General features: G+C 42.1%; 2 protein-coding genes across 2 annotated transcripts; both read right to left on the reverse strand.

The window, feature by feature from the left end:
* Positions 1-798: 798 nt before the first annotated feature.
* Positions 799-16,682, reverse strand: LOC120559673 (NUAK family SNF1-like kinase 1). The gene is made up of 7 exons (XM_039801584.1): positions 16,062-16,682; positions 11,051-11,171; positions 9,930-10,081; positions 8,259-8,324; positions 4,390-4,509; positions 3,801-3,933; positions 799-3,691 (listed from the first exon to the last, which is right to left on the reverse strand). The coding sequence occupies exons 1-7, from the start codon at positions 16,374-16,376 to the stop codon at positions 2,517-2,519; spliced, it is 2,082 nt and encodes a 693-aa protein (XP_039657518.1). The 5' UTR covers positions 16,377-16,682; the 3' UTR covers positions 799-2,516.
* A 1,011-nt stretch (positions 16,683-17,693) lies between these two features.
* Positions 17,694-25,624, reverse strand: LOC120559674 (kelch repeat and BTB domain-containing protein 12-like). Its single transcript, XM_039801585.1, has 10 exons — positions 25,477-25,624; positions 23,228-23,453; positions 22,924-23,105; positions 22,593-22,725; positions 21,548-21,781; positions 21,075-21,433; positions 20,715-20,988; positions 19,362-19,509; positions 19,073-19,270; positions 17,694-18,829 (listed from the first exon to the last, which is right to left on the reverse strand). Exons 2-10 carry the CDS (start codon positions 23,399-23,401, stop codon positions 18,681-18,683), a joined length of 1,851 nt encoding a protein of 616 aa, XP_039657519.1. The 5' UTR covers positions 23,402-23,453; positions 25,477-25,624; the 3' UTR covers positions 17,694-18,680.
* Positions 25,625-25,947: the final 323 nt, after the last annotated feature.

Consider the following 25,947-nt stretch of genomic DNA (forward strand, 5'->3'; position numbering starts at 1 on the left):
TTAAAGACATTTGACTACGTATTGGAACAGGAAGGACACTAACAATTAAGTAAGCCCTATGTATAGGTCAGCTATACCAGGCTTCTCCACATCTAAACAAGACCTGCTGGTGAGCTTTGTTATGTTTCATCTTAACACTGTGAACACGTGTATGTCCAAAAGAGAAGCATTTTAGGAAATATGGAAAAAATTTTACAATATCTAATAACTTTTGAAGGGATATCATAGGCCTAAGAGGTTGGAAAATGTCAATCCATTGCGGAAAATGTAATCCTTACCTGACGGTAATGATGGGCTCTCTCCATCTCGTTTAGAAAATGATTTAGTGAAAGCCAATAAAGGAAACAAAGGAAAAAGGATGCATACATGTTCAGTGCCTTATGCTTGCTTTTTTTCCAACATGTAGTTCTTCACAGTTGACGTATTAATCCTTCTCTTTATACAAAGTAATATATGTGTTTATGGAGGCACAGGACTCTGGAAGTTAGTTAAATGGATAGCTATTGGTGTTTTATAAACAACGTTCCTTGAATTCTCTGTATTGTGTCTTGTGCTCAGGGCCAAAAGGATTAAAGGTACTTGACTATAGAGAAGTAACATTTGGAATAAATGGGTGATTTGTCTTAAAAGGTTATTTTTCACAGCACAACATCTGCACTTCATAATATTTATCTTTACTCTTTTCAAAGCTGCAGTATGTGCTCACTTCATCTCTCATCTCCTGCTGCTTTTGTTCTCTCACCAGAAAAACAACTGGAAGTTATTTAAGTTCACATAATTAATTTAATCCCCCCCCCCCACACACACACACACACACACACACACACAAAAACCAAAAACAAACAAGGTATGAAGTGCTTGAACAAAATTAACAGAATTATTTTCTCACAATATGAAATTACAGATTTAAAGGTGCATACATCTACTGCATATATTTATGTCCACAGCAGCACTGGTCATGTTTTACGATAAAAAGCAATGTGATCCATCTGCTATTCACACTGTGTCTGTTGGTGCAAAAGAGGCAAAATGTGCACAGTACATTACTGTTTAGTACAAATATACTCAATAATGTGATGAAATGGGTAATGCTTAACTTAAACTCCCCCTATTTATCAGTTATAAGCAATATATAAACATTTGATAAATGTTTACAACACACAATTTTAAGCATTTATTAATGTATAGTCAGCAACAATAACTCCTCTAGTGTGCAACACATAATGATGTCCAAATATCTGCTTGCAACTACATGATAGTGTCTTATAACCCATTTGTTAAATGTAAACTTAACCGCAAACTTTAACCAGATTTCCGGAAAATTGGCAAAACAAAATGCAAGTTAATGTGCATTTCCCTCCCATTACGTGAATATTAGGAATTGAGAACATCAAGATAAACAGTTAAAAGTGCCATTGCAGAAGAAAAGGGCGCAAAAAGATTACGTAGTTAAAAGAATGCTGGTCAAAACCTCAAACGGTGGAAAGCAATGAAATCTGGCATTTATGTTTGTTTTTATGTGTTAGTTTGAGAAAAGTTTGTCTTTTCATCAGTCCACACAGTTATGTTTTTGTCTTGCACGCTTCATTTGTCGCATTTAGCTTTTGTCGATACACCAACTTTTCCACCTCAGCTGAATGATACGCTATACTAATAATGGATTCACATATTTAAGATGGTACTTGGTTATACTTCTCATCACTTCCAAAAACCTGCAGTGCTAACTTTACCAGATGGCAGCATCCAGACAGATTTCCAAGGCTCATCTGAATAGGCATGGACCGGTTACTGGTTTCAAGGTATACCACGGTTTGAAAAATTCACGGTTTCAAAACCACTAAAATTTATCATACCGTTCCTAAGGTATGCGCTGTTTTTTTCTAAACAGTTTAGAAATTCCTCTCCCTGCCAGTGTGCAGTGTGTTTCAAAATAAAATACATTGTATTCAATGGAAAAAAAGTTTTAGTTTTTTACCCAGACATTTAAAAAATTTAAAACATTTATAGCTGTAATTACAATACCGTGAAACCGTGATATTTTTGATGAAGGTTATCATACCGTCAGAATCTCATACCGGCCCAAGCCTACATCTGAACAGAGATCTGCTGTAAAATCTAAAAAGCGGATCTATTGCAGGTGAGGTCAGAGTGAGTTTATTAAATAGACTGTCCATTCTTCCACATTCAGGTCCCATCTCTGAAATTTGGCAGACACTGACCCACAGACCCTTTAGGTGTCACTTTTTGCATTGCCTCACATTCAGAATACAATATATATTGTATTCAATAACGAGTTTAATTTATCATTCAATACGGACATATATGCCAAGAAATTGTTCCTAACATTGACAGTATGATGCATGGTAGTCCTTGTTCTCAAGATGCAACCTTTTCAGAGTTCATTGAAATCTTTTCAAGATGACAGGCACTGATTGTCACAGAAAAGTAAAATAAAGAACTGGTGTTCAATCAACCCAATTCTCCATTGTTCCTTAGGTTTATGTGAGCATTTGCTTCTATCCTTCTCCATCTTCACCAACTCTGTCTGCCTCAGCGCTCAGCTGCTCCAGGTCCTCCTCAGAGCTGCAGGCGCTGTGCTGCATCCGCTGGGAGAAAATCCTGCGCCGTGATTGGGTGCTGAGGTCTAGTAGGTCAAAAGAATCAGAGGAGAAGAGGCTATCCTCGCTCACCACACTGGAGGGGCGGCTGTGGCGCTCCTCGGCACCTCCTGTAGCCTGGAGGAGCTGCTGCAGAGCCTCGGGGAATATTGTGTGGGCTGAGCGGTGGTCATCAGGAAGATCCAGACTGCGAGAGAACTTGCCGTTACGTTTCAGAATCCCCTTCCTTCTTCTTACCGCCTCTGTGCGCATGGTGGGGCTGTCTTCTGCCGCTGGGAGACAAGTGTGTGGTTTGTTGGAGCACAAATCACCTGCATCACCCCCCTCTTTAACTTCTGATCCAGGATTCCTTCTGTCTGAAGTTGAGCCATAACCCGACTCCCCTCCATACAAGTTCTTCAGTATTCCCTTCTTGGGCATTTTGGATGAGGGCTGACTGAATGTAGAGGGAGCTGGAAGGCTGGTGGACAGGACATCAGCATGTGTGTGGGTAAGTGTATGTGTTCGAAAAGGCTGGGGAGCAGCGTTACACGATTGTGAGGAAGAGTTTTCTTTGGGAGGGCTATGAAAGACTGAGTCAAAACTCCTGTGGGGTTTCAGAATACCTTTGGGTTTCTTTCTTTCAATGGTGGAAGTGGAGGAAATCGCAGCGGAGGAGGCACCACCACAAGCTCCCAGTGCGGTCTGGGGAATTGTATTCTCCTTGCGTGACTTCCTCAGACTTGACATTCCTCCACGTACCCTTCCTCCTCCTCCTCCTCCTCCTCCTGCATGATCGCTCTTCAGAGGTAAGCTGAAGTAAAAGGGGTGGGGAGAGAGCTGGGCTGGACGGGAGGAGTCCGAGGATAGGCACCCTGGGTCAACGGTCATGTTGCTGGTAGCTGCGACCCGGTTCTGCCAGTCGATGTAGCGAGCCAGCAGGGGGGAGGGGCATTCTTGGTGTGGAGATGAAGGGCAGTCACACACACTCTCTTCAAAACCCCAGTTCACCCACCAGTGGTTGGCCACGTCCTCTATCGTTGCCCTCTCGTCCACACGCACTGTCAACAACCAGTCGATAAGAGCACAGGCGTCTGGAGGGAACAGAGTCAACAGTTATTTATAGCAGCTAAACTGACTAAAACATTGTAATTAACAGGACACTAATAAGAAAATGTAGACGTGGACATTGTAAAGGGTTACCTGAGGGGGGGTTCGGTCTGCGGTAGCGACCTTGGCTGATCTGCTCTGTGAGTGTGGTATGGCTGGCCCCATCGAATGGCATGCTGCTGTACACCAGGGCATACAGCAACACCCCCAGCGCCCAGCAGTCCACCTAGCATACAAAGACACACATAATGAAGAACATGCCTTGCCAACTCATAACATTCCGGCTTTTTTTTAATGCAATGAGTAGTTACATTACAGCGGGACTATCTGAAAATGTGCCCCACGTTTTGATTTTCTCCAAAAAAAATTATTTTGCTGGAGCCGTTTACTGTGGTGGTACTTCTGCAGCATATGAAAGGCAAAATCAGTGCTTTAAAGCTGCGCCAATATATGTTTGTTTATTAGAATTGGACCAAAATGATGTTTAACAAAAAAAGATGCGTGGCGAACCCACAGAGAATTATCACCAGACTGTAGTACTCCTCAGCTCTACAGAGCACTTTGCTGTCCTTTAGCTCATTGTTTTGGTTTCAGGGCCCATAAATGTACTGCTTTGGTTGGTTGTGGTGCATTGATTAATGTCTCCTAAAGAAACCAGCGAGGGCTATGTGTGTTGACCCACCTCTGGCCCATGGTAGGGCAATCCTTTCACTATCTCCGGGGCAGCGTAGAGCGGACTTCCACAGTACGTCTGCAACAGAGTGCCCCTCCGGAAATGATTGGAAAGACCGAAGTCTGCCAGCTGCAGAGTCAGAGAAATTACATCTTAATTATAGGAATTTTGTGTCCCTAGCTACAACTAAATAACTTAATGTGGTAACTAGACCAATAACAAGTGAAACCAGTCAAGTCACAGCAGACAACATATGAAAGACATATTGTCACAAAAGCAGCAACACTAATCTTTAGTCCAAAAGACAAAAATGTAGCTCAGAAAGCCACCTACCCACTGAATTAAAACAAAGTATTCAAAACAATATATTTATTAATAAATAAAAGACTGGTCTTAAGTGATCCTAAAAAATGGACTTTTAAAGCAGGCAATATATACAAAACCTAAAAAACTAAAAGCAATACATACAACAAAAATACATTATGTGTCATTCAAATGTTTCACAACTGTGGGCACAAAAGACCAGCCCAGTGTGTGTCATATGTTAGTGCCAAATAAACAAAAGGGTTTATGTGACAATCACAGATGACATAACTTAAACAGCTGATAACATAGACCACTTTAACTTTATGACATAATGGACTAATCAGTTAACACTGAACCCTTTTTATAAATTTAATTTCGCTCATTCATGTCAACACAAAATCGCTCCTCACGCAATCCAGATTCCTTTTCAGTGAGTATGCACTGCAGACTCTCATCCATGTGGCAAAACACAATAACTCAAAAACAATTCCTTTTAAAAGGAGCCAAAAATAGGTATGCCGAGCGTTTGCCAAAGGAAGTGTGAGTGAGGAAAGAGGAGAGGTCCAAAAACATCAGGCTGCTTACGCTCACATAACGGAACAATCACTCACTCGAGGCTACGAGAGCCATACGCAGACATACCGAGGCTCCTCTCTATCTGAAGAGATTATTAACATGAGCACCATTCTGCTATCAGCCCCTCTGGTGTTAAATATACTCAGCGTGACAGCTTTATTTCCGTGGAACAGAGGTTCAGGGGAACAGAGACCTTTACAGATGGATAATGGCACTGTGTATACAAGCCAGCTTACAGTTGTTGTTACAGTACACGTGCAGAGGCAATAATGGTGTGTGGACTGAGCATGTCAGCTGTGCAGTTTATACAGCTTTTCTTTCTACAAGCTAACGTGTGTGTGTGTGTGTGTGTGTGTGTGTGTGTGTGTGTGTCTTAGTGTCTTAGTGTTAAATTATCTTTAAAGCTACCAGAGCCTGAGGCTCCTGTACTCATTTCAGTGTTGAATGCTTGTATAAGACAAACTCTTTCTTCAAAAGATACAAACGACTCCTGTACACGTGCCTGGGAATTACGTGAGAAGCCACCCTTTCATACAAATGCTAGACTAAAACAGATTGCTGGTTAATGTTCTACACTGGCTCGCAGCTTGTTGGGGCAAATGTTTGAGCTGCCTTTTGAGGTTTTTGTAATATTATCGTGTGAGAAGAAAGTGAAGTTTGATGTAACCAGCGGAATTATTTTGTTTGTCTGAGCCAGGATCAAGTCTTATTTGTGTTTGGATCCATAAAAGTATCAATGTCCCTTGTCGTGAATAAATCAGCTGATTCAATCTGGTGAAATGTATCATTTCAAGTCTGGCTGGGAACCCTTGTTGCATGTCTTGATCCTTTATATCCTGTCATCTCTCTACTGGCACTATCTAATAGGCATTAAAGAGCATAGGCTATAAAGTTTATGGGCCCTATTTTAACGATCTGAAACGCAAGTATGAAACGCCAAACGCAAGTATCTTTGTGGGCGGATCTCGGGCGCTGTTGCTATTATACCGGCGGGATAAATGACTCTTGCGCCCGACGCAAATCTAAAATGGGTTGGTCTGAAGTAGCTAGGTGTGGTTTGGGCGTAACGTGAAAATAACCAATCAGAGCGTCATCTCTCATTCCCTTTAAGAGCAGGCGCGCTTGTTCCATGGCGGACTGGTGCACGCCAGCGGGAGCTGTCCGGGATGTGGCAAAGTAATAAATTCCCGTCTTAGCCGGGTGGCGATGTTGCTGCGGCCTCTCGGGCGCATCTCCTCAAGTCTGGAGAGGATTCTGCAGCCATGGAACGTACCTCCAAACGCACCACCTGCTCCTGTTGTGCCCCTTCCTCCTCCCCCCACTCCATCTCCGTCCACCCGATCCACTAGGACCGCATCACGTATTTCTCCCGGACCAGATTCCGCCGGACTGTCCAATCCCACCGTAGTTCAACATCACGTCTCCTTAAGTCCTCTAATATTTCCTCATTTATGTCATCAACACATCCATGATTCATGGAAATGTGTAAAACACAACAAGCCACAAAGAATGCTGCGACCTTTTGAGGATTGTACTGTAAAATGCCTCCTGATCTATCCAAACACATGAAGCGCATTTTCAGTAATATTTTTCTTGTAATTATGTATGGTTTTCAAAAATGGGGAACTGCTGTAGATGAGAGAAGTGTATGCGCGTTATTACGCACGCTACATTATGGCCAAGCATTCGTCCCTAAAATAGCATCTGAATAACGCGCTACTGACTTTAGACTAGCGCCACTGACTTTAGACCAGGTTTTTCCTGGTCAGTGGCGGAATTGTTTTCTGAAACTGCAAAATAGGACCACATAACGTTTGCGCCGGAACACGCCTCCTCTTTTCGCTGAACCGCCCCCTGGAGCGCAAATACATTCCCTAATTTACCGACGTGCGTCTGTGGAGGGAAAAGTCCGCTGTGCGTCGGGTGCAAAATAGGAACGATACATGCATCGGTGTACAAAGGCAATTGCGCTGAGTGCAAGATAGGGCCCTATATGTTTGTACTAAAACAATATGTGAGATGTCAGTGTCGGTTTAAAATACTTAATGAATACATTAATCGAACACTTTCAAAATGCTCCATTCAGAAAAAAAGAAAAACAAGTGCAGATTTCTGCCACTTTTGAACTGAAAATAACAAGTTTAGTAGTAGTATATTGTCAAATTACAATCTGTGACTTCAAATGTGATCAAGACCGACATTTTACCTACCATGTTTGGCTGTGCCTGCCTTCTACACATGCCATTAAACAGCTATTGTGCAGATTTAACACACACATGCATTGCACAGAGGCTTGGTCATTTCCTGCAGCGGATGCTGGGAGAGGCTGATGTTTGTGAACCTGAGGTTTGCGATGAATGAAGAGCGGGCTGCACATAGTGTTTTCTTTTGATGGACAGACAAAGTATACTTATATTAAAACTCTCAGATTGCCTCTGGATTCCCTGCATTCCCCTTTGGTCATGCACAGCTCCCATATAAGGAGAGGAATACCCAAATAAGGCAAAAATTACCCCATGGTTCTTTTATAAGACCTGGTAGTATGTTTGTGCTGGTTCAGTGTGCATGGCTTAACAACACATTAAAATGACTGTGGGCTGAAAGTGCTTGAATGTATATTCTGAATGTGCACTTTGAATTTCAATTTGGAGCTGGCAAGATAAGCCATTACTAGCTGGACTATGTGAGGCTTCCTTTCAGGATGCTAAATACAGCAGCAGTGGAAAAAGACTGCTTCCTGAAATATCTGCCAGTGTGTCATAAAGATGTATGCCTTCATGTTCCAAAACACATGTTCAATCAGGGGCACGGTTGTATTTAACTCTCAGGCCAACAATGCTTTTGTCAGAAGACTGACAATTTTTTTTATCCAGGGATAAATATCTTGTTTTAGTGAGGACATCCTCCGTTTATTTCCCAAAACTTGCATCATTATCACACTTCGTTGTCAGCAAGAGATATGAAGGCTCAGTATGTTTATGGTTTATAGATCTTACCTTAACATTGAAATCTTGATCTAAAAGGATGTTCTCCAGCTTGAGGTCTCGATGCACAACACCGTTCTGCAAGAGAGCAGAGACACGTGAGGTCCTGCGCTGCTCCTCCCTACTGTTTACAGTCAGATGTTTGAAGGGTCTAAAAGTTACAATACAAACCCAGCCTGTGGTGCATGAGGCGTTTGTCTTTCATTTATACTGTATATTATAACCATTAACATTCCACTCGGGCCTCGTGTTGCAGGGCCACGTGTCTAACATGCCTTGAGAAAGGCTCTCAGGCTGTTTAATCATCGACAGGCATGAGGAAGTGCTTTGTTTGGGTTAATTAATCTGATGAGATGCAATTTGATCCCCTGAGTGTAGACAGCTGTGGAGCCTGGTGAGGAAGACTACACTGGATGTTCGAAGGATGTTTCCCTGACATTGAATAGCTAGAAAATCATAAGAAGAGACAATGCCGTTATAGATAACTGTGGCCACCCAGGAAGCAGCGTGACACAGGGAAACTTTAAATGTTGCTGTCAGTTTCTCTTAAAGCCACTGGCTGATGAGCCAGAATAGCCTCTTGTCTTTTGTTAATTACATCCTTTTCAGAGCACTTAAGTGGCGACAATGACCTTAGACAATGTTTTGTTCTCAGTATGTGCAGTATGTATGCAAGAGAAGAAAAGCAGAAGAAATAAATCAAGGTGATTAACCAGGTTATTATTCTTGCTATTTTTAAAAGGACTATGAACGGATTTGGAGGACAGCAAAAAAAAAAGAATTATTTTCATTCTTCTTTTGAAGCCTCAATAATCCCTCCATGTGCCCTGCATACCTCAGAGGCACATTCAATAATTCATTCATGCTGGAACATTCGTGTCTATTTTGGGACAATATTTGAGGGCATGAGGAGCACAAAATCCACCTCCCCGTCTACTACAAAGCTACAGGAGAGGAATGATAATCTGAGTTTAATATGAGGGATTGAGGAAGAAGTCAAACTGCCAAAATAAGAATTTCTTTCATATCCAACTCAGCTGACTGCAAGGCACACATAATAGGATGTATGTACAGTATTTCCTTGGTAATTCCTCTGTTCTTGCACAGCTGTTGAATTCTAGCCAGGAAACCAGACAGATCTGCCAGTTCATGTTTAATTTGCTCCGGTACGTCTGGCCGCCCTCCCATTCAAACTAATTTTCATCAGAAGAGTACCTGGACTGGACCAATCACAACCGTCTACCTCACTGGGGGCGGGTTTAAGACGATGACTGACAGAAGTGCTTGATGCTTGAACTAAGTTACTGGACGTAACTAGCATTCTCCAGCACAGTGCACCAAGCTCACGGAACTCAGATCAAAACTGTTAAACTAGACAGTGCTGAATCAAGATTCTGTTACTCTATTGCCTATTTCTCGCCTAAAGGCAATGTGTTTGTTAAATGTGTCAGTGTGTGACTGTGAAAAATAATCAAGGCTTAATGCGCTCTTAACCCAGAGAGATCTGAAAAAAGCAAGTCAAGTTTTCCTGCAGTATAAGGATTAGGATTTAGTGGATTTAGCGGTACTGTATTTGCTTGTGCACAGTTGCACACGTGCCTACATGTGGTTACCAAATTTATACTGAATTCCAGTGGTGTATTGCAGGAAGTATGTATCTACAGTATGTGTGCGTTTGCAAACCTTGTGGCAGAAGTGGACAGCAGATGTGATTTGTCGGAAGATGCCTCTGGCCTCTGTTTCAGGCAGTCTCCCCCTCTCCTGGATGTAATCGTACAGCTCTCCCCTGCTGGCATACTCCATCACTATCACAATCTTATCCCGGCTCTCAAATACTGCATAGAACACAGGACACATTTACAGGTCAGCATAATGCAGATGTGTTATGATATATATGATATGATAACCTTCACTATACAACAATAAGAGATGCTACTCTGCATTCTGCATCTATTTAAACTAAGAGGGAACCAGAAATCGGGCACACTGTTGGTCACATGTACAAGTTTCATGAGGTGAGATTCTTACTTCTTAATTAGGTGAAGTTAGTAGTGATCAACAAGTGTGCAGGATTACGGATTCCCTGTTCCCTCAAAATACATTTGAAATCTAGTCAAATGTATCCCATACAATGTCTCATTCACATGAACATCCAACAATGGATATACTAAATATTAGAGACTTCCAAATGATAGGGCTGGCAAAATTCTATATTTTTGTTATTGTAAACAAATCCCATTAAAGACCCTAACCAACAATGTGTTAGACCTCCTCCACCGTAAGTAGTGCACTTGTAGGGGACTTATTTCAGCTGCTGATTCGGTGCTCTACTGAGTATTTACAGTAGCAGGTTGGTTTATGTGGGGTCAAATCAAAATAAGCTACAGACTATGGGTCTCATTATTTTTGGACATCAATGGAGGTCTGTGACACAGAGGAAGAAGCTACATTAGGCTTTGGACAGATAAGACAGATGGGGTAAACTTGTTTAATAAGGTCAATTCATTGTTGGTTTTGGTGTTCAAGTAGAATTTGTTCATAAGAAAATATAGAATATTGGAAGAGTTATCCTTCATGGGCATTGTTGGATTCCTGACTAATGCGGTAAAAGGATATGACACCCACTTGGATTTCACAGCACCACAACTCTGTACTGTAAGTCATTGATTATAAATCATGTCTGCATATCGTTTGCCTCATGTACAGTAACTTTCTTTGAAACATTCAGAGTCTAAAAATCAGTCTGGCGATGAGACTAAATAATAATTCATAATGATATTTGGGACTTGTGTTTTCAGACTGACCCTCGTAGAAGCGTATGATGTTGGAGTGCCTGAGCGAGGCGGTGATCTCGATCTCTCTCTGGATGTGAATTCTGTCCAGGTCGTCAGTGATGTGCTCTTTACGGATCGACTTGATCGCCACCTGAGAAAGAAGACACTCTACTGAGTCTGTGCATGTCACATGAACAGTGAAAAATAATGTCTTTGCGTTCATATAACACATATTAGGATCACACAATCTTCCACAGCAAGAAGATAGATTATTGTTTCCCTGGTGATACTTTGCACAACGCTTGTTGTTGCAGAAGATCTGCTGCCATCAAACACAGATTCTGCTTCAATTCATTCTTCTGCAAACCCACCAATTTACCCCGTTACCACCTTCACAACAACTTGAGTCATAAAAGTGTGATAATGATGATAATGATAAACATAATGAATGGACAGTTCATGTATTACGTGCATAGACATGCATGGAAACAAAAACATTCATACTGTTGATACACACACACACACACACACACACAAATAGAATCTGTGGGTATTAGAGGTGATTACGTGGGTTTTAAGGGCTGGATGTGTCTCCTGTGATCTGAGCACGCTCAGAGGCAGAAGGTTGACAGCTGCACTGTTCACACTCTGTTTCCTTAATCCCAGGCACTCACTGTACCCCGATTTAACCCCCAACCACTGAACACACATATGACAGACACAACATGAGCCCCTAAACCTCTTTGGATGAACGGTCACCAAAATGGCACCATACAAAGACTAGACGGAGGCGGACCAATAAACACACATCAGGGTGTTCTATTTAGAAATATTATAGGCTAAATTAAAAAAAGAGAGAAAAACATGTACTGTGCAGATGAGGCTACAGGGCTACTTTTGTGAGGTTGACATCCTAAAATGATCATACCCCTGTATAATTCTGTCAATTCTACAATGTCCCTATGGACGAGCAGGCCTCTACCCTCGGGTCACAACTCCAGCACTCTCAGCTACTGGAAAAAAATGTCTACGAGACATTGGAACAATTCACACGCTCCACCAACCGCGATGGTTATGCAACACAACACAAACACACTCCAGGGAACTCTCCGGACTGACCTGACCTTCAATAACTGATAGGACGCTATCCAGTCAAGGAGAATATTCAAGTTTTAAGGTTTGTATTTTTTATACTCCAGACTGATGTGGCATCTCTGTCCGGCCAGGAGTACTGGGACAAAAGATTAGGCCATGCATATTCAGTGGTTGTGGAGCTATCAACATGTGTACGCATGCATGCTCATGAATGTTTTCTGACCCAAATACCTGCTGGCTTGAAAAGCAACTTGAGGAAGAGAAAGGGAGACTGCAGGGATGTAGGCAGGACAGGTAAACTGAATAGATGAAGTATGCCAAAGTATGTGGACAAACAAGATTGTATTTTACTGTCCATCTAAGCTCTGACTTACCCCCTGGACTGGGGCATTAACTGATCAGCAGAGCACAGAGAGCCACACACTGGGCCCAGGGCACTAAGCATTTTTAGAGGGGCACGTGTGCAGAGTTAGTGTGGGTATGATTTCACCCTTGTGCGTACAAATGTAGTATGACCTCTAAAGTATCCTTCTAACGAACAATATCTCAATGTCCGTGCACATAATGTGCTGCATTTGAGATATCGGCAAAAAATGCCAAACTGTAACAGGATGCATGTAGGGAAACATTAGTAGCTATGTGGGTGAGTCATGCAGATGAAATCAGATATTCTTTTGCATTATTAGATAATGTGTGTAGTAGAGGAACATACCGTACATGTTGTAATAGTACAGCCAATACAGATGTGCAATATGTACAGAGAGATGCATGATGTTCTGCACAGCCATATAAGACTTCATTTAAACTAGACAACATGGAAAATGTATTTTGTATCCTTCTCTTCTCTTTCATATTTCTTGCGGTGGTTTCAGTGCACTGGTTGTGTCTTGACAACAATGTTTCCCCATTGCAACCTGATTGATTACAGGCGTTTTGCTAGTGTTGTGATGGGGATTGGGGGTGGCAACTCACTGACTTCCTGTCCTGTTATTCTCATAGACAAACTCAGGGACATACACACGCACACACGTACACATCCCAAGAGTCTGAGCATCCCTACGGATCCTTGTTGCATCTGTGAAAGATTAAAGAGCAGGATTATACTAGCCTCGTGAGACTGTCCTGATCTCGCGAGCTCCAGTTTTCCACTCGCAGATCAGTCTGGCATCTTGGGATAGAGAAAATTTGGAGCCGATCGCCAAACGATCGACCAATCAGCGTTGGTTTTGAGGCGGGTTTAGGTGTGACGCAAATAGAAGCGACTGTTTATTCTAAACAACATGTTGGCTTCCACGGATGAAATGAGAGTAGCTATCTTGCAAGATTTATCCAAATTACAAAGTATTCCTTCATTGAAAGAAGAGTAAAAAACAGCACTGGAGGCTTTTCTCAGAGGAAAAGATCTGATTGGTTGATTTGGCCCGTGTATAGATAATGGGAGATATGAAATGGACAATTACACAAGCTTAATGCAAAAAGACAAGTAGGGCCAAACAATAAACTGTTTCAGTATATATTTCAGCTAGCATGGTTCGCTTTTTCATGACTACTCTTAAAGACAAATGGCCTAGTTAAAGTAATTGTTTGACATTTTATGAAATACTTGTACTTCTCTTTCTTGCTAAGAGTGAGATGAGAAGATTGATACCACTCTCATGTCTCTCATATCTGAGAGAATCTTCTCATCTAGCTAGTTACAAGTTAAAAATGCAGTAGGTAAGTCTTATCAAACTAACTACATGAATTACGTAATATAAAAAAATCCAGCTCATCTGGCACCACCTACAGCCTGTAGTGCGATTGGCAAAATTCCACCGCTCCCTGTTGATTTTCTCCAATCAGGGCCACAGGGGGGTCTATCTGCCTGTCAATCACTGCTCAGGCACGTACACGCATATATAGCGTTCTCCCCTCGCCCTTCCCCACGCACAAGCTGCAGAAAGATTTCCCAAAACTCAGGTGAATATTGGAGTGGCTTTTCAGAGGTGCCGTGAGCTCCGGGATTTTAAAGATCTGAAGAACGATGCAGATGTGGCCACATTTCTTCTCGACAGGTAACATAATTACCATGAGTGATTTATCTTTCACTTGGTTATTAGTGGTCAAAAGTCCACAAAGCTACGTTGGTGAGCATGATAGTAACGTTTGCACAGTGGTCGGTTTGATATGATGCTGAAATGGCTAACGTTAGCTTGCTAGTTAGCATCATTTTACTGTTGGTGAGTAAAGTTAACATTGTGTTGGTGTTTAGTTATTGAAAATGTTGTGTGACATGCCGTTAGTTCTTTCACACTCCCTTGTGTGGGAGGGGCTTAGGAGACGGTTTGGGCTGCAGCAGAAAGGGGGGAGGGACTATGAAGTTGTCGATGTTCAAATTTGTTGGCAAAGTCCTGGATCTTCACAATCTTACCTACAGCAGCTTTAAAGTTAAAAGCTGCGCATTTCTGGTGAAGTAACTTTTTATATCAAAATGTACATTACACAAAACAAAAACATGTTATTTTTATTTTAACATGGTTCAGCTCTCCAGACAAGTCAGGCTACTAGCCAATGTAAGGGACCTACAGTACAGATTAGTGGCCCTGCATACCCAAGACTTGATATTCATCATCCTTTCCTTCCATTTCATCCTGTACAATAGTCACCGCCTGCAGCAAGGTAGAACAACAACACAGACATTTTACAGGAACAATCTCAACTGAGCTCTTTACTGTAATCTCAAACCTACTGTCGCCTCCTTGCTCTAAAACTGTCTCCTCCTCTGCCCTCCTCAAACAACAGCCCCCTGGCCTTGTTTCCAAAAATAATGTCTGTTTTGTTTCAAAGAATCTTTGGTATGTGCTGGCTACTGGCTCAAGAATTCAGCATTTTCCCCCCGTCCCCCCAACCCCTCCCCCTGCCCCCATACACACACACACACACACACACACACACACACACACACACACACACACACACACACACACACACACACATATATGTCAGTCTCACTTTAACAATCTGATTGCAGAAAAGATTATCCCTATTACAGTGTGTTTATATACTAAAGAAACGGAAGGGAAATTTGAGACTGACGGGAATCTGTCTCTTTGTGCTCAGATCACAGCAGAGTAAGGGATTAAAGCTTGACTGTATATATAAACCCACAATTATGCAAAGTAATTTGGCTCCACATTCTGTTTTTAACCTGGATATTCAGAATGATATCACTATATTATGTCTGTCTGAGTATGTGTGTGTGTGTATGTATGTATGTATGTATGTATATGTGTGTGTGTGTGTGTGTGTGTATGTATGTGTGTGTGTGTGGTTGTGTTCTGGTAAAGGTAATCAAACTCAAATTGGAGAGACCTATTGTAGTAATTATATCCCCTTGTTCAAGTGCTGAGTGAGTCAGACCAAAGGCATCTCAGCCTGGCAGCACAGGAAGCAAGAACTGGGTTCAGCATCAGCCCATGAGAACACACACACACACACACACAGAAACACACACACACACACACACACACACACCATCCAGAGCTAAACTCCACCTCCACATTAATATTTAATAACCAATGGGCAACATTCTTGGAGCAGCAACAAATCTTGGTCACACACACACACACACACACACACACACACACACACACACACACACACACACACACACACACACACACACACACACACACACACAGACTGCTGAATACCTCCTGCTGAAAAGCATGACCAGCATATCACATATTACAGTATCTCTATAAAGCTTTTGGTTGGAGGTTAAGAGGTGAAACATGTTAAGAAATAGGTTCATCATAGTGTAGGCTACATTTACCCTTCTTCATATCATCATCATCATGCTCTACATTTCTGCGTGTTAAATATTTAAGATTAGGCTATACAATAAAAGCATTCCTTAGGCACATTTTTTTTAATCTTATTTTGCAACATGTTTACTATAACTCACCGTCTTCAGGCTTGCTCTTTCTACCGCCTTCTTCACTTTGCCATAGGTGCCTTTCCCCAGAGTCTCCATCACCTCATAGCGGTGTTTCAAGTTGTGTTTGTGCTGGTGCTTCTTCACTTCCATCGGTGCTGTGGCAGTCGGTGCCGGGCCCACCCTCTCCGTGTCGGAGTTCCTCTGCCACTTATCCGCGCTGCCCAGCCTCGGGGACTCCTCACCGGCACGGTGGCCGCTGGATGTCGCGTTCCGCAGACAACCGAGCTCGGAGCGGTCGCTTGTGTTCATTGCGCCTCTGCTGTGTGCCTCACGTCTGCCCATCCTCTCTGCGCACTGTGCGCACCTGTCAGGAGCACCCGTTACTGGGACTGAATCCCCAAATTACTTTGAGCTCTGAACAAAAGCAGCTAAAGCGTTTGTCAGTGAGCAAGCAGTTTCCCATGCAGAGCGTTATCGAGCAACAAACTAGTCTAATGGCTAAATATCAACACATTAACAAAACCCATCCGATCCATTTGAGTCGCAGCAGTGTAGTTCCTCCGTTACCCTCTCAAAAATACAGCAACAGGAGCGGTGGGAACCACATGGTCCGGAGCAATGGGCGGAGCCTCCTCATTCCAAGGCCAGCTATCATAGCAACATCCCGGCGCGTCACACACATTTGAGATCATTTTGGGTTTTCCGTGGGCTCTTATTTGAGCGGCTCAGCAGCAGGACAGAGGAGGTGAAGGAATGTATGGAATGTCATGCGGGTCAGACACTTACCCTAAATCCACCACTTCAGTCAGACATGTTTGTGACGTGGGGAACTCAGATAAAAATAAATTCTTGAGAAGACTTTGAGGAAATTGTGAGGAAGCAGAGACTTTGAAGTCCGTCAGAAAGGGTAATGGTGGTTGGTAAAACCACAGGATTAAATTAATTTGTTTTATTTAAAATCCAAACTTAAATCATATCAATTTATTACGCCACATATAACCTTATAAAAAGACCATGCAAAAAGTGATTGTAGGATTACAGGACTGCTGTATAATAAGACTTACTTAGGTTTTTCATTTGTTGTGGCTAAAACGTAGGGCTGGGCAATATATCAATATTATATCGATATCGTGATATGAGACTAGATATCGTCTTAGATTTCATCTTAAATTTTGGATACCTGATGTTAAATGGTAAGTTTAGTCTTTTTCTGGTTTTAAAGGCCGCATCACAGTAAAGTGATGTAATTTTCGGAACTTACCTGACTGAGCTGTTCTGTTATTTGCCTTTACCTCTAACTCAGTCATTATATCCACATTATTGATGATTATTTATCTAAAATGTAATTGTAAAATATTTTGTTAAAACACCAACTGTCAACCCTACAATATCGTCACAATATCAACATTGAGGTATTTGGTCAATAATATCGTGATATCTGGTTTTCTCCATATCGCCCAGCCCTACTAAAACATCAGTGTAACAGTTCGTTAATCATTTATTTGGGCTTTACCCAGGGGCGCTGCACAAAATTCTGGGCCCTGTAGAAAGGCATTTTCTATGGGCCCCTCCATCCACAGCTATTCATTCTAGCATCTTTTTGGGCCCTCCTCACATGAGGGCCCTGGTTACTCAGTCCCCCAGTCTGACGCCCCTGGCTTTAGCAATCAGTAACACACTTTTATAAAGATACAAAACAAGTACTGTACAGTTTACTACAATTTAGTTCTTGTTTCTTGTTGTGTTTCTGAACTTGCTGGCTTTAGAATGTGGGTTTCATTCATTATTAAATGGTTAATGACCCAGATACTCTCTATCCAGCATTCCTTCTTAGCTATTTTATATAACTTAAAGGACAAAGCAAGCTCATTTGGAACATTCTGATCTGCCATTTGCTCACATAAAAGAAATAGTTTGAAATTTTAGGGAATCTGCTTAATCGTGTTCTTACTAAGGGTTAGATGAGAAGATCAACACCACTCTCTACACGTGGGATTGATAACATTCTTCTCATCTGACTCTCTAAGAATGGGAAATAAGCAAATTTTCTCCATATGAAAAACTATAACTTTAAAATGCCAAATATTTTTTGTGACAATCAACCTCTTGTGGTAATGTGATACATTACTGTTATCTGTTAGGAGCAGGGGGAGGAAGTGCATGCCATCAGAGGCTGCAGTTTGCATCCTGTCTCCTACCAACAGACAACACCGACCACAATTTTTCTCTACTCTTATTCCAGTAGTTTAAATTCCCTAAACTAAACCAAACCTTAACCATAGCTGTGGAAGATTAGAAAACGTTCATATGAATAGTTTTTGTAAAGGTCACATGGGTCTTTCACCAAGAAACTAACCCAATTTTGATGTTTAGGTATGAGGATCTTTTGATGGTTACACTTTAGAAACATTATACATTTAAAAAGTAAAAAGCTTTGCAGATATTTTACACCTGAGTTTAAAAGAACACAGAGTATTGCCTTTTTTTGGGAAGTTATCCAGATTTGACATGTATCTTGACCTTGCTGTTGATACATGTGAAGTCCAGGAGTCATGCCAGGTTTTAGTAGGAGGTTCAGAGGACAGAAGCTTATTTCCCACACATCCTGTCCCCAAGCATTTTTGCATTTTTTCAGGAGGAGATGAATTAGGGTGTGAAGAGGTCTCGAGGATTGAGGTTAGCCACCAGACAGACGTCATAGCTGTCGTGCACGGCTGCTCGTCTTTCCACCACCGTCCACACATTGTCTGCAGGGTCCATTTGCAAAATCTCCTTGGTGATGATCTCATGACGGCCTGCAGACATGAGAGAAAGTATGTAAGTTATGGCTAACCAAAATCTAATTTCCAGAAATACTGCCTCATCAGTTAGCTGGAATTCCCTAACTCTGATACAGACCCAAAGTGTGTCTTGTTTTTGAGCAAAGGCCATTTTACCATAAAGTTAAACTTATTAAAGAGAACTACTAAGAATTAAGAGAAGAGGCCGCACAAAACAAGCTGTTAAAAAAAGAGTTTGAGAGACATTAACTAACTTACCGGCCCCCTTGTAGTATCCACACAGGTAGAGCTTGCCCTCCACTGCTCCTATATTGGAGGCGTTGGTTCGGAGCGTGAGTAAAGAAGTGGGCAGGGTCGGGCCCGCCCTCCAGGTGTCTGTGTCTGGGTTATAGATCTCCACAGAGCTCAGACAGCGACGTGATTGTCCACGATCCTCTCCATCACAACCTATACCACCTTTGAAGAACACACACACATCATCTGGCTCCATTGTTTTTTGTCATATAGAAAAAATACTTAGGACCATAATTCTGTCTTGTAGTCTGACCTAGTATGTAGATTTCTCCGTTGAGGACAGCTGTGCCACAGCGGTACCTGGAGTACTTCATCCTGGCACGCTCAGTCCACCTGTCCTTGCCGGGGTCAAACTGAAACACACGGTTACTCAGCTTGTCAGGCTCATCATCTGGCTGGTGCTGAGGGAGGAGAAGAGAGAGTTGAACAGAAGGAGGAAGAAAACAAAATAGAAATTGAGTTGAGAAATGAGAAGCAGCAGAGGGGAAACTGAGAAGGACTTAGAAGGCAACCGTTACACTCTTACACCCAATCTTACACCATCTGACTTTAAATCAGTGAATTCATTTAAAGCCCCTGTGTAGGTTTTTTGTGTGATTATAACAAATTTCTATTTTGGATGCTTTTTAAGCAGTTTTTGTGTTCACCAATACAACTAAATTATATATACCATGGTCTGTTGAGGTGAATGTGTGGAGATCGACCTGGGCTGACATTGGATTCCCAGCCTGAATTATTATCGCAGTCCTGCCCTGCTAGAGGGCGCCAAAGTAATTTCAAATCTGCACAAAGTTGATATAAAGCATTGGAAAAGTATTTCTCTATAATATTAAATATATAAATTTACAATAATTAACGTTAAAGTTCAGTAAAAACACAATTAGTTATTATGTATTGAGTTATTGAACTCCTAATAACTCAACTAATCTGCTTAATAAGGATTGTGTGGGTGCTCAAATTTGATTTGGGCTGGCAACATAAGCAAACAACTCACATTTTGATTCAAATATTGCTTACACTAATCCTGATTGGTGCACGGAAATATATGACATACAACTATTCCTGCTTTGTCAGAATATTGTGTGTTCCTGTTAATAATGTTACTTTTCAAGGCCTTTAAATTAGGGATGCACCGAATCCAGATTTTTCTTAAATAGTTAAATGTAACAACTTAATGTGGAATTCACACGCTCTTTTCACATCGTAGGAAAGCACATCGCTATTGCCAGATGAGTGACAATTTTGTCAAATGACAAATCTTCGCTAACCAGTGTATGATGAAGGTATGTTGAGTGGGTGAAATTAGAAAGCTAACGAGTAGTGCAAGCGCAGGGTTCGGTTCGGTGTAAAAAAATTCTAAGGTTCGGCAGAAAAAAGCCCAATATTCGGCCGAATCTGAACCCGAATCCTGGATTCGATGCATCCCTACTTTAAATGATTAAGCCTTTTTTACAACCTGTGGGGAAAGTCTGTTTTTGGTTGTCAAAAGGCTAACCTTAACAATAGACTTGACAATAGACCAGTGTCCTCTTGACACTCTTCAGTACACCTATCTACTGCAGAGTTAATACTGACATGCAAAGTATTTTATGACAGGTCTGTGTACCTGTGGCGTCCAGCCCCCCAGCACATAGAGATGCTCCTTCAGGCTGACGGTGCAGTGGCAGGCTAAGGGGAGAGGCAGAGGGGCAAAGCTGAGCCAGCTGCCTCCTCTCTTCAGCGACCATCTCTCCACACTGTCTGTGATAATGTAGTGATTACGCAATTTCATCTGACCTCCTATCATATACAGGGCATCACCTAACAGCCCTAAAGCATACATGTCCCTGTATACTGTGGAGCACAGCTCCACCCAGCTGTTCTCTTCCGAATTATCGTACCTGGAACATAAACAGGCAGTTTAGATCTGGTTTTGAATGAAGTGGCATTCAAACAGATTGAATTTCACATATGTGAGCACACACACCTGTAGATATCCACCCTCTTCATCCTGTGTTGGTCTTCTGCTTCTATGGCCACCACTATGTTGTTGTCTCGTGTCACTACCCCAGCTGTGATCTGCCCCATACCTCCACAGCCCCTCAGTGGAGAGGGGATGTAGTAAGTCCTTCTACCATGGGGGGCAAAGCAAAAACTAAGGTCAGCAAGTCCTCCACGGCGGGCAGGCACCCCCTCCTTATTCACCCCACCCAAGCAGAGCAGCAGGTCGGTGGTCTCCATGCCGTAACGAAGGGCCGGCCGAGGTGGAGCTGACATCTCACAGAGACCTGAGGTCTGGAGAGCAGCGTCAATCATTCCAAAGCACTCAGCATCCCTTAGTAGCACCTGGAATATTAATGTATAGGCATTGTAGTCTGACAATCTACTAATCATTTGATAAATGTGGATAAGGATACCTGACTGTTATTATTTGTCCCTTCCCTCCCTTTCCTATCTCACCGGGTTTCTCCTCCTGGCTTTACGGAGGAATCCAGGGTCCACAAGTTCCAGCCGGACACGCCTGAGTAACTCCACAGCCTGGGCTTCGCTTTGGGAGTCCCCCCTTCGCCTCTCCACCCAACGCAGCACCAGCTCCAGCACAACCTCCTCCTGCGATATGTTGAGGTCATCTGAACCCAGCAGATCCCCAAGTCTTTGGGCATCCAGCTCCAGCACTTCTTCCTCCTCACAAGCCTAGAGACAGCAGCACAATACAGGGGGCGTAACCAATGGTAATGACTGAGTTACACAACAGTATGCAGTGGGTGGCAGCAAAGAGTGATGAAGTTAAAAGCTACCTGTAAGAGCCATTTTATGTTTTGTTTGTTTGGTTTCAACCTCCCGCCACTTGAATTACAAGAGGTAACTGCACTCAGGTGTTGCATGAATGGAGAAGCAAACAGTTTTTAGGATGTGTGGTAGATGCATGTTACGTTTTTATTCACGACTGGAAAGTTATAGGCTACAATAGGAACAAAGTGGCTGTTTTTATTTTATTACAAACGTCAAGAAATAAATTGTGTTGTTATTGGAAACACTGGACATTTTGGTCATTTACTACACATGTCTAAAACAAATCGATTATGCAATCGTGGTGGCATTCTTTTGAATGGCAAAGTGGTCACTACGCTACCAAAGCAATATATTGTAATTCCCAAAATGCCTCAACGCCTCAACATTGTGCAAAAAAGGTATGTGATTTCTGCCACCTAGTGGCAGCATAGTTCGAATGAGACATAATGAGACATTACGACAGCGGTAATGGACAATTCCGCTTCCAACCTGTAGGGAGACCGAAGCGGGAAAAGTGCTTTAGTGTTGCTTTAAAAACAGGTTGGTCCTATGCGGCCTGTATCATCATATGACATTTATGTTCATAAATTAAAATCAGGCCATATCATTTTTCAGGTCCTGTAATGGATTTGATCTTGGAGCCAGGAATGTTTATATTTAAGGCTCTATTTAAGAGTATATATTATGAATCTACAAAAAATGAAAGCCACACCTGTGAAAAGTGTTGGCAGAGGTATCTCAAGGTACAGTCAGCCAGACTTGCGGCCCCTAGGTCTCTGGCCCAGTGGTACAGACCGACACAGTTGGAAGGGTCCATACAGGCCTCCATGTGACTCTGACACAACCTGAAGCAGAAGGTGGTGATGGTAACAGAATATTATCAATACTTCTTCAAATATACGTACACTGTCCTCTTTACTACCTACACACCTTACTACTATGCTTTACAGACATTGCAGGTAGACAAAAATTACCTTGATGCCCCTAATGTCTTTAATGTTAGTTTATTGAAATAATGATCGCTTCCCAGTCTCTTTTCCCACCTGAAGGCTCCATCTACATGGAGCAGGAAGGCAGCAGCAGCCACTCCCTGGATGTTGTCGTTGCAAAGTGGGAGTTCAGCTGTGTACATGTAGTCCAGTAGCAGCTCCAGGCTCTCAGCAGGTGTGTCTTTAAGAGGTACCTCTCCTCCCTGGGTCTCCTTCAGCCCACATGTAAACATGGCCTGAACACAGAGATTTACAATTACAGTCCCATAGTAATGTCAACAGATTTGCAAAGTTTTGCAAAACACAGGTTGCATCATCTTGTATTTTTTGGAACAATAACTGTGCATAGCATCTTAACCTGGAAGTACGGGCTGAAAGCAGACAGCACCACCTTGTGGCAAGCAAAGGGGATCCCCTCTGCCAGAAGCACCACATCAGTGAGCTCCTCAGCTGCCCTCATCCTCTCTAGCTGCCTGAGCAGAAGTAAACCATGTTCTGCCTGAGCAGATGAGTCCAGCACTGGATCATCCATGGACTCTTTTTCTGGATGTCTGTAGAATTTTTGTCAGCATACAGATGAAGACCTTGTGGCAGAGTAGTGCCAAGCACACATAAGAGAGAAAAGGTGGGGAGAGTTTAGTTTACACACAAACTTTTAATGCATAAAGGCTGTTTTATGCTTCTGCGTCAACTCCACGCCATAGCTATGCCGTCGCTCGGCGCAAAGTTAAAATTTTTTGGAGGTGCACGTCGAGCTACGACGGAGGGCTTGGAGGGGGGGTTCGCGGCGACACAGAGGTCTCTGCGGGGGTACGCCGTCGATTTGACGCAGAAGCATAAAACAGCCTTAAGTATTAGCAGAAATGTGTACTTAGGGGTTTGGACACCTTCCAATGGGTAAAAACATGAGATGATTATTGCAACAGGAAACAAGAGAAAGGCAAAGTTCTTTTGCATAATGTGTCATTCATATTTTGGACTTTTCTCTAATATTTGCTTTGTTTGTGAAACATTGGACTATTTGATCTTTCAAACAGATATTCAAATTAAAGGAGTTTAGAGGGGAAATGTCACAGGTCACAAGCCAAAAAAGTTTGTAAACCACTGGTTTAATATTTCACAATGTATTCTATATTTTATAAACTTATATGTTTTTTTATGTTTATTTTGAAAATTCTATTCTGAGGTTTGTAATGTGACCATATTTAACAAAACTAAACTCATAGTAAACTGACAGCCAAACACATTTGAGATTTGCTTTGTGTGATTTGAAAGTTGAGCTCAAACCACAGCTGGAATTTTAATAAAAATGTGAATCTACTGGCTTAATTGAAGAACTGCATAAAAGAAAAAATGTTTTCCAAAATGAACTTTGAAGGTTGAATTTAATATATAATTATGTACAGTTAGTCTATATCCTTGACTTTCCACTTCCGGGATTGCTCCGGTGCCGCAGGAAATTCTGCCGGATGCATGTATTTTCCGTTTCCTTCTGCTTTTTTCGTGTTGGAATTTTAAATTCGGTGGATTTATGAGGACTATTGTTGACTGCTCTTCAGATCTCTGCAGGGTACATTTAGACAGCGAACTAGACTATCTGTCCAATCTGAGTTTTCTCTCGTAAGACTATTTTGCAGCAGCTCTGTGCGGAGTTTAGCACCGCCCATGACGATTGTGATTGGTTTAAAGAAATGCCATTTGAGAGCACGTTTTCCTCCCATCCCCGAATGCTATGTGGAGTAGCCAGACCCTCCTTCAGTGCGCTTTGGAGGAGGGTCTGGCAAAGCGAGACTAATGTACAGTTAACTGTAGGCAACAATTGGTTTCAGTTTTTTCCTTTTTCTTCAGCTGAGCTAACGAATATATGTATACATATCCCAGTATGCGGTATTTTGCTCTTGTAAGTTTACTGCTACTGATCACTGTGGTCACTACATTATAAATACAAAGCATTAGGGGCATTGGGTTGTTCCAGAAGAGAGCCTCTCAGATGGTGTTTGGTTGCAGAGGTACCAGGTACTGAATGGCTTTGCTATATACGCAGAGGCCTTTCTTCTCAATGTTGACCAGTATCTTTAACTGGTTCCGCCCAGTGGTGTAGTCTAATGTAGTTTAGCGGGTATACTGTATACTATATAAATATATGGACCAGAATGGACATATTAAAGTGGCGCATCTGGGTGTCTTCCCCCAGGGAAATTTTGAGCATGAAAGACTTAATTTTCTTCATTCTGATACACTTTAATGCACCAATTTAAGGTGGAAATACCTTTATTTGGCCTATGCGAAGGAAAACACAGATGACAATTAAAAATATATTAAACATATAATGGAAAGTATGTTGTTACGTGTCATTGCACATTTTTAAGTCGGTATATGGATCCTGGAGTATTCCTGCATATCACGTAGACTACACCACTGGTTCTGCCCATTAGCAGCTGGCCCACCAACTGACACACTAATGGAGAAGACACTGTCAGTGGGTGTGCTAAACATACACAGGTCAACTCACTGCAGGCAGACATGCACAGACAGTCAGTTCAGAGTGTGAGCAGTGGCAAATTAGCATGACTTTAGCTGAGCACATGCAGAAAACAGCTGTCCTACCAGTGGTGTCCTGAGGCTATCCAGAGCCAGAATTCAGACGTTTCTGAATTAAGATAATGTCAGCTTTGATTTCTTAAAGTACTCTACACAGAATGTTGTATATTTGATGGCTGGCAGGTCTGTCTTGTGTTCTGTGCTAGTTGCTGCCTTTGAGTAAGTTAGGGCAGTAGCATGCAAAAGGTTTAAAATAGACCAGCAAGGAGCAATCTCTAGCTCACCATGCAAGCCCCCAAAAATAAATCTTTAAAATAGACCCGCGAGTGCTACTGGTGCTGTTCAGGTTTCTTTTTTTGTAGTGTAGATTCCATCTAGAAACTGCAAGAATGGAGGGATAACATTTACAGGTTGTTGAAAAAGTAAGTGATTAAATTATATAATGCGTTGTTACCTTGGCTAAACAAACCCATTATCACGAAATTGCTTTTATCATCTTAGGAACATCTCTAAAATTTGCAAAATGTTGTCAAAGAA

This window comes from Perca fluviatilis, chromosome 5 (genome assembly GCF_010015445.1).
Source record: "Perca fluviatilis chromosome 5, GENO_Pfluv_1.0, whole genome shotgun sequence".
Taxonomy (NCBI): domain Eukaryota; kingdom Metazoa; phylum Chordata; class Actinopteri; order Perciformes; family Percidae; genus Perca; species Perca fluviatilis.